Source organism: Triticum urartu, chromosome 5A, assembly GCF_056163025.1.
Source record: "Triticum urartu cultivar PI428250 chromosome 5A, HENAU_Tu73, whole genome shotgun sequence".
Taxonomy (NCBI): Eukaryota; Viridiplantae; Streptophyta; class Magnoliopsida; order Poales; family Poaceae; genus Triticum; species Triticum urartu.
This window is the reverse complement of record NC_141877.1, coordinates 358,422,731-358,432,583: the sequence shown is the minus strand read 5'-3', so window position 1 is coordinate 358,432,583 and position 9,853 is coordinate 358,422,731. Positions and strand designations below refer to the sequence as shown.

The 9,853-nt window shown below is 44.5% G+C and overlaps 1 protein-coding gene across 1 annotated transcript; it reads right to left on the bottom strand.

Moving 5' to 3' along the window:
- Window positions 1-2,130: 2,130 nt before the first annotated feature.
- Window positions 2,131-8,067, bottom strand: LOC125507025 (acetyl-CoA acetyltransferase 2). Its single transcript, XM_048671726.2, has 14 exons — window positions 7,935-8,067; window positions 7,708-7,751; window positions 6,909-7,007; window positions 6,641-6,814; window positions 6,433-6,538; window positions 5,986-6,124; window positions 4,928-5,005; window positions 4,783-4,848; window positions 4,425-4,510; window positions 3,708-3,807; window positions 3,397-3,507; window positions 3,269-3,310; window positions 3,010-3,096; window positions 2,131-2,549 (listed from the first exon to the last, which is right to left on the bottom strand). Exons 2-14 carry the CDS (start codon window positions 7,724-7,726, stop codon window positions 2,460-2,462), a joined length of 1,197 nt encoding a protein of 398 aa, XP_048527683.2. The 5' UTR covers window positions 7,727-7,751; window positions 7,935-8,067; the 3' UTR covers window positions 2,131-2,459.
- Window positions 8,068-9,853: the final 1,786 nt, after the last annotated feature.

Below are 9,853 nucleotides of genomic sequence, written 5' to 3'. Positions count from 1 at the left end.
GATACCGATGATCGAATCTCGGGCAAGTAACATACCGATGACAAAGGGAACAACGTATGTTGTTATGCGGTCTGACCGATAAAGATCTTCGTAGAATATGTGGGAGCCAATATGAGCATCCAGGTTCCGCTATTGGTTATTGACCGGAGACATGTCTCGGTCATGTCTACATAGTTCTCGAACCCGTAGGGTCCGCATGCTTAACGTTTCGATGTCGGTTATATTATGAGTTTATGAGTTTTGATGTACCGAAGGTTGTTCGGAGTCCCGGATGTGATCACGGACATGACGAGGAGTCTCGAAATGGCCGAGACATGAAGATTGATATATTGGACGACTATATTCGGACACCGGAATGGTTCCGGGAGTTATCGGATATATACCGGAGTATCGGGGGGTTACCGGAACCCCCCCCCCCCGGGGGGTTATTGGGCCTCATGGGCCCAAAGTAGTGGAAGAGGAGAGGCAGCAGGAGGTGGCGCGCAGCCCCCCTTGCCCCAATCCGAATTGGGAAAGGGAAGGGGGCGCGGCCCCCCTTCTCCTTCCTTCTCTCCACCTCCTCCTTCCCCCTTCTCCTAGTTGGAATAGGAAAGGGGGGCAAAACCTACTTGGAGTAGGATTGCCCCCCCCCCTTGGGCGCGCCTCCTCCTCTTGGCCGGCCCCCTCCTCCTCCACTCATTTATATACGTGGCCAAGGGGGCACCCCATAGACACAACAATTGATCTCTTGATCTCTTAGCCGTGTGCGGTGCCCCCTTCCACCATAATCCACCTCGATCATATCGTAGCGGTGCTTAGGAGAAGCCCTGCGACGGTAGAACATCATCATCGTCACCACGCCATCGTGCTGACGGAACTCTCCCGTGAAGCTCTACTGGATTGGAGTTCGCGGGACGTCATCGAGCTGAACGTGTGCTGAACTCGGAGGTGCCGTGCGTTCGGTACTTGGATCGGTCGGATCGTGAAGACGTACGACTACATCAACCGCGTTGTGCTAACGCTTCCGCTTTCGGTCTACGAGGTTATGTAGACAACACTCTCCCCTCTCGTTGCGATGCATCACCATGATCTTGCGTGTGCGTAGGAATTTTATTGAAATTACTACGTTCCCCAACACGTAGATGGGAGGCCAACACTGGTTGGAATCACTGAGTCATGGGGGGTTGGCGGGGCTGCACTTGCCGTTCGGAGGGTGGCATCACCTCCGCACCCAAGAGCACAGGATTTGGCAAAAGGGGGCTTTGAGGCATACACGGTAGGGCGGGCGACGAGGCAAACCACGTGGGGTTTTTGCCGCGACGGCGTCCAACGACTCCGGCAAGCAAGGACCGAAAGCACGCAGATCCGAGTTGTCGTGGCCTTGACCGTCATGATCTCGATTAGCCAGATAAGCTGGAAGGGGCGCAGCTACCCGGTCGCCGGGCCGGAGCAACCCGGTGGAGGACGCCGGCAGCGAGGGACACCGGAGAGACGCGGGGCTATAGCCGCCGGGGACGGAACATCACAAGCAAAGACACGCCGCGAGGGGCCCAGAGCCAGCCACAACCGCGTACACGTCGCCGCCTCTGCGCGAGAGCCATCACCGGGCTTGGGGGAGGGCCGTCGGAGACGAGGGGGGCGCCTGCACGGGAGGGCAGGCCATGAATGCCCCGCAACTGGCCATCACCGCCGACCGGCGGGCTCGAGCAGCAGTTGGAGGGGGCCCGAGAATCGCCAGAAGGAGACCGGGTCGCGAGCAAAAGGGGGAGGCGTGTAGGGAGGGGCATTCGCTGCGACCGAGGATAGCGAGACAGGGGGCCGCGACCGGCTAGAGACGCGTGGGGCCAGGCCACCTCGGGGGTGGCCGGATCCCCCGCCGCCAAACCAACAAGGGAGGGTGCCGCCGCGGCAAGGTAGAGTGGCGGGCGGTGTGTCTTGGGGTGTCGTCAGAGGAGGGTGACGCGGGGGAGGGAGGGGGCAGGGCAGATAAGCTGAGATTGTTGGCAAAGGAGAGACTAAGAGAGGGTAGAAGATAAAGTTCAATAAACAAAGAGAGGGTAGAAGATACTTTTTCTTCCAAAATTAAGTTTGACTCGATCATCATTGGACAAAACCACCACTTTCTGAGTACCTTCGGTAGCACAATAATGCTTTATTGCAACAATTATTATCATTATTAAATCAAGAATGTCCAAAACAGTTACTTCCTCCGTCCGAAAATACTTGTCATCAAAATGGATGAAAAAGGATGTATCTAGAACTAAAATACGTCTAGATGCATCTCTTTTTATCTATTTTGATGACAAGTATTTCCGGACGGAGGGAGTAGTACAAGAGAAAATAAAATAAAAACAATCTAGAGTAAGATCAGAAACCGGCACACAAGTTCTAAGTTAATCAATTACTTAATCTGACACAGCACTATGAAATACAGTACATTGAATTTTACATGCAGACTCCATCTTTGGTGTCAGAGCTCATTACGCGAGCTCCATAACGAGCGCAGATGCACCGCCACCGCCGTTGCAGACACCAGCAACTCCGATCTTGCCACTCTTCTCCCTAAGAACCTATTGAGAAGAAAGAACACCGTATTGCTTAGTTTAATTTTAAAAGAACTATGAGAAACGGGCATTGAAGACACGATGACCTAATTAAGATGCTGACAACATCTGAACAAGTGAGGATAGAACCACTGAAGACATGGTAAATGAAATCACGGAATATAACTTCCACATATCCTTTTTAAGCCTCAATGTGGAACAATTGTACGGGTTACAGATTAAACTCCTTTCTGCATATATTTTGGACGCAAAAAGGAGTCACGAAGATGGCCAAATAGTTGTAACAAAAATGTCTTACCCCTTATTGTTTGTGGTATTCTGCAGGCAAGATGTTTATTCCTATGATTACTACTTGATATCATTATTTACTCATGAAATAGCTTCTACTAGAAAATAGGATCCATGCTGAAAAACAGACTGACACGGATGATCAAAATGCAAAACAACACCTCAAGAAAGAACTTACACCAAGAAGGGTGACCAAAATGCGAGCACCACTGCACCCAAGTGGGTGTCCTAAAGATACAGCTCCTCCATGTACATTTATCTTTTCCTGCAAGCATAGCCGTTGTCAGCATGGGAGTTGTAACTATCATCTGGTAATCGGATTAATAAGTATTGCTGGTTAATAGCGAGTCACAGTAACCAAGATTTAGTTCCTGGCAAGAATGTTGACTTATTTTCAGGTGCAAACGTAATTTTGGTTGAAACAAGGAAGCACTTACTGAAGGAATTCCGAGAAGCTTTTGATTTGCAAGTGCAACAGCCTGTTTTCAGAAATAAAAATAAATACCATTTCAAATAATGTAATTAACTAATTACTAAGAAATAAACAGAAATGATCAAGAGATACCGAAAAGGCTTCGTTGATTTCATAAAAATCAACACGAGAGGACTCTAGGCCAGCATTCGTGAGAGCCTTTGGTATGGCAAGTGCTGGGGTAGTGGTAAATAGTTCAGGAGCCTGCATAACATGGGAATTGAAAAATATCATTAAGGGATTCAATTTTGGTAGCAAATAACCTTCACTGATTACAATTACATAAAAGTATTCCAGGAAAGACAGACTCCTGTAACCTTCCAGAACCTACATAATTATATGCACTTGCCTATAATTGTACTCACTACCAGCTAAGATAAACAAAAAAGGGTACTGTAGCTTACTTGGGCTGCATCGGCAAATCCCTTGATCCTTGCAAGGACTTGCAATCCAAGTTCTTGAGCCTTCTTCCCACTCACCAATACTAATGCTGCAGCACCATCACTATTCCACTCAAAAGAAAACAGATGTTACTCAGTGCAGATGCATCACATTTTTCAGTGCATAAACAAACACACGACGAAGTTGGAGGGAGTACATAGAATGCCCGTCAAAGACAGTCAGTGCAGGTACTTAGTTTCTAGCTTAGCGTTCCTTGATTGGCCTCTCTAGGAAGTTAATGTATATGACTATATGAGGATTCCTAATCTATCAATAAACATTGCATCAAGACACTACATTTGCATTTTCTTGAAAAGTTTAATACACAATAGGAACCTCGGCAATTTTTTTCTTGAAAATGAACCAATTTCAGTTATAAATACAAAATAATATATACCATCTCTTGGGCTGAAGTAAAAACATTCTGAGCCGCCCAAACATAAATGTTAAACAGGAGTAGCACTTGGAAACAAAGAGCAGTTGAATATGGCATTGCAGGACAACAATAACACAAATAAAATTAAATGCATAGTGTAGATTGTAGAACAAAGTATAAAATGTCAAAATAGAAAGAAAGAAGGAAAACCACATCTTTCAGAATATCATGCAGTGGTTTCAAAACAATATGTGACAGAAGGACTTCAAAAGGCTTGTAAATAAAATAAGTAACAAGCAGGTACCTTATACTAGAAGCATTTCCAGCAGTAACAGTACCAGCACTCTCCTTGAATGCTGGTCGTAGCTTCTTCAGCTTGGCTGCGTCAAACTACGAGACAGACAATAGTTATATGATGCAGATGAGAGCCTAGACATTTATTCACAAGATACAAATAAATGCAAACTACATATTTTCCTTCTTGCAGTTAACTATATGATGAAGATAAAGTATTGAAATGTTTACCAACAACAAAATACGTACTGATTATTAGTACTTTTTTAGCCTAGTACGTGAAAGCACTGCATTAGGACCAGATACATGCTGCCCCAAATAATCTTCTTGTTTATAGCTTATTTGTGCCATCTTATTAGAAAATTTACCTTGTCTAGGCTCTCATCTTTGTCAACAAGTACTGCAGGTTTCCCTCTACCAACAGGAACTTCAATCTGGATGATAGGACATAGAACATTAGGGAAACAAATAAAGGAACAGTTTCTTACTTTGCCAAAGAGACAGAAAAATCACCGGAACAATCTCCCATGCAAAAGCACCACTGTCACGAGCAGCAATTCCACGCTCATTACTTTGAATAGCATATGCATCCTACATAAAGAACATATAAATTTCAGATGTCACGAATAATAAATATATGGATTACAGATTAAGAACAAAACAGCGAATCTTAGAAGATTTTGGAGGCATCCGACAGGTTTAACGCTGGTATATCAAATTCACCGACGACAACAATAAAACACAAAAGGGAGTACCCAATACCGAAATCTCCCACAGATTCTGGGGAACGGAATTTCTAGGCAGCACTTCCCTTGCCTTTCTTTTTGCAAGGAGGCTGATTCAATCCCAGACCCAGGAAACAAATGGAGATAATCTATGATGCGCAAGGCCCACCCTTCTTAGAATTTTTTACAAAAACTAATTGCAAAGTGATTTAAAGTGCAAAGCATATTGTTCTGCAAGGAAGACCAACCTATAAGATAATACTCCCTCCATTCCTAAATATAAGTCTTTCTAGAGATTCCAATATGGACTACATACGGAGCAAAATGAGTGAATCTACACACTCTGAAGTATGTCTATATACATCCGTATGTAGTCCATACTGAAATCTCTAAAAAGACTTATATTTAGAAACGGAGGGAGTATAAAAGTAATATCTACATGTCTCAAGCAACCATACAAACAAAATATGTGAAATCATGTTCGAAGCAAGCAACGAAGGATCATTTACTCAACCTACCCTAACTAGTAGTGCAAACTAATAGTGGATAATAGACACTGGCAGTAATGCAGAATTGCAGCTATTGCTTCAAAGCATACATGATGATTTATGAGATGAAGAAAAAAGATATAAAACAATGAACCTGCATGAAAATGGTGATTATGGCAGTGATCAGTTCACACTGGAAAGACTGATTGTATGTGCACTTTTGTATTTGGTATTAATCTTCACCGCTACTGAATCTCCGTACATAATAACTAAGACAATGTGTGCCCTTTTGGCACTAGACAAATATAAGAATTATAATTACATCAGAATATGGTTATTGCAATTTGTGGCAAGTTACCTGGTCTTCCCTTGTCAGGGCATGATTGTCAGCACAAAGCTCAGCGCACACTCCCATGGCACAATCACCGTATACATCCCAAAGGCCATCCTTAAGCATGCCATCAACGAGGCTGTCATGTCCGAAACGAGATCCTTTTCTGCATTTGATTGCACAAATCAGTAAGTCAACACCAAGACGTAAACAGCCATACATTAACAGTAAAGTTTTAAATCCATGTTAACCAAGATCCAAGAACATAATATAGTGTAAACATGTTAATAAATAATGAATGAACGAGCGACACGAGAGTACTGAAAAGGCAATCTAAACTTAAGGTCTGACACACAAAATTTTGAACAGATATTTTGGCATTGTATTCCCTAGTATGCTTAGTGTATGCAAGAAAATGATCGTACTTCATTTATGCACTACACAAAAGTAGAACCAGAAGAACACTTGGCTGACCTAGCTTCAGCGATGTATTTCGGAGCATTCGACATGCTTTCCATCCCACCTGCCACAACAATGTCATTGATTCCCAGTTGAATTGATTGCGCAGCAAACATGGTCGCTGTATAGAAAGGAAGGAAAACGGATCATGGTCAGAAAAAATTGGTTCCCTTCAGGAAATTTAGTACACAGATTATACAAGCATGGTCACAAGAATTCAGACCTTTCATGCCAGATGCGCAAACTTTGTTGACTGTGGTGCAAACAACCGTATTTGGTATCCCTGCACCTAAAGCAGCTTGTCTTGCAGGAGCTTGCCCCAAGTTAGCACTCAAGACATTGCCAAAGAAGACCTCCTGCACAAGGGATGGATCGACATTTGCTCTTCTCAGAGCAGCTGATCACCCCGGTAATTATTTTAATATTAAGATGTTACCAAACCGAACAAAGTATACCATCTGGGGTACACAGAGAGAAAGTATTGATATCACCTTCAATTGCTATAGAGCCAAGTTTCGTAGCAGGCAAGGAAGACAAGCCACCAAGGAAACTACCCATAGGGGTGCGTGCAACCCCAACAACACATACATCTGTCAGTAATAAAAGGAAAAGTTACTAATTGCAGCATACAGCAAAACCATCTAGCAGGCTCCCATGCAATTGCTAACTACACAGAGCATGATTATACTCTGAACTTCTGAAGGCATGACTAAACACTGAAGATCAGGGAAGCCATCTGGTAGATGCCAGATTTCTCTTTATTTGTACAAGTTTGCGCAAGGCACCAAACAAAAATATAAGAATCTGTTATCTGGCATGATGTCACGCTACTAGCGAATCAACTGTTTCCTTTTTCTTGCGGTTGGAATCAATTGTTTCCAGTGGTAATGCAGCAAAAAAAAAGATAACCAAGCTGATCTAGAGGAGGAAAAGGGAAATTAGCCTATAGTCAATGATGGACATTATCACCATGTATGCTGCGTAAGCATATCAACTACTCATGGAGTATGTTATACTGGCAACCGCACAGCATAATTCAAATATGCCAAGGATCGAGAAAGAAAACAAAAACCAATATCATTGGCAAGTACGAATAAGGATTAAAACAAAAGACTGACTGCCAATTGGTGCCTATCAACACCTTAGATCAATGTGTTTATCTGAACCGAGTCAAGGCCACAATCCTTTCGATGCAGATCGCTTATGTAGTAGTTACAGAAAACTGAGTCTCACTGAACTACTGACAGTGAGCAGCTCATTGCCTTGGAAAAAGCTGGGAGGAAACAATACCTCTGGGGTCTGAACCCATGGCCGCTCCAAAGCCCAGCTCCGACCTGCAAAATCAGAACAAGCAACCCAGCGTCAGCCACCTCACACGCAAGCGCGCCACGGAATCAAGCGAAGAGCCGTCGCATCGCGCACGCGATCCCTCGACAGCAGGGGTGAATGGGGGGAGGATTCAATTCGATTCGATTCTGCAGGTGACAAAGGAGAGGGGGGAGCGAGAGCGAGCGTGCCTCGATCTGGCGGCGGCGGAGTGCACGAGGACGAGGCCTGGAGGAGCCGAGATCGGGGAGAGGGAACAAGACACTGAAACAGAGAACGGAGGTGGACTGGAGTGCTCGACTGCCCCGCCTTCGCTGTTGTTATATTGGGCTCCTCGGACCGTTGATGGTTGGGCGTTGTTTAGATGGCATCTCGACCATCCGCAGTCGACATCGCCATGGCTGTAAAAGAAGAGAAGGCTGAGTTTTTCTTTTTCTTTTTTGGAAGGGTGGGGGTTAATTTGGTTACAAGTTTAATGGCGGTTGAACAAAAATAAGAGTCTCGTAATTAGAAGATGGAAGGTAGTAATAAGTTCCTATTCCCGTACAATCTGATTTCCCTGATTTGGGGGGACTTTTTTCAAGATCAAGACTTAAACGGATTAATAGGAGGGTGCATGCAGCGGTCAGCCTTGCAGGCCAAAAAAATTGTTTTGACCTTGTCTGACCATGTTTTAAAGTTTGCTCAGATTTGACCCCTTTTGCTACCGCCAAATACCCCGAAGGTAGGATTAATGGGCTATCGCCAGCGGTCGTAGACCCCCAGCTATGTCATTCGGTCATGCCTGCGTGTCAAAGTAGGCCACTGGCCCCGGCAATAGCCTTCTAACCCTACCGTCATAGGCACCGATGATAAACACCTAGAGAGGTAAGGCGCTGGAGGCCTTGGGGTTGAGGGTTTCATTCATATGGTCACTAACAAATGGCTCTATCTGGCCGAGCATTGTGTCAGGTTTGTTGGGCCATTTTGATGACTCGCGGATGTGTTGGTGAAAGCGCGGGTTTACTCCTAGAGAGGGTGAACGGAAATTTTTAGAAATTCGTCAAACTCTGATAAATTTGACGAAGATCAGAGTGAAGAAATAAAAACAGGAGCGACACTAATTCATCACAGAAACATAAAGCATACATATAAGATAGATGCAAGTGAAAAACGTGCAATCATACAAGCATTCTGGCATACGGAAGATGTACTGAAGAAATGAAAAATAACATGATGAAAGTCTTCGGTTCAAATTCTTCAGTAAGTAGATCACAGATTCTTCAACAACGGAATAACAGAAGTAAGGGGTTGAGGAATTTGAAACCAGGTAGACTTGGCGATGACACGATGATTTGATAGATCAGTTCCAGTTGTTGTATCAACTATATGTCCGGTTGAGGCGGCTGAGAATGAACTCCGAAGACACTAAGTCTTCACCGTATTCGTCTTCAGCTAAGGTCACAACAGACCTCGCCCAATCACTCGTGGTAAGTCTTTAAGGTAAACTTTCAAAACCTTCATAGACTCGTTCACTGGTACACCACAAGTACTCTTGGGTGCTCAGAACATGACGCCTAACTGTCTGAAAGAATGACAGTCTTCAAAGGTAATAGGCGTCGGATCACCCAGATCAAACTCTTTAGTGATGCTCAATCACTTTGGCTCTGGTTGGGTTTTTCCTCACTTGGGTTTTTCATAAAGTCATCAGAGGAAGGGTTGCTCTCAAATGACAAGTGTCAATTTCTCTCTAGAGCAGCCAACCAACTAGTAGTTGTGGGGGACGGCTGATAGCCAGGGGCAACCCGACATAAATTGTCATAAATGCCCCTTGGAACATGACAATTCTCAGGATAAGGATTCACTCGACGGCTGTCACTCTGCACAGCAACGTTCGAAATTTGGACTCTCAAATTCGTCGGGCACTCAATTTCCTCACAGTATGCAGATCGCTCTGGCAAAATCCTAACGGTCAGACCAAATTTGTCAGTGAACAGAAGAACCGCATCTCCGTCTCTGACAAATTTGTCAGCACTGCCGGAGATTTTCAAAGTATTCACTTGAAGAATTAGGCTTTGTACAGGTTTTGAGCATCACCCCGGAAATACGATTTATGTATCACCTAGACCCC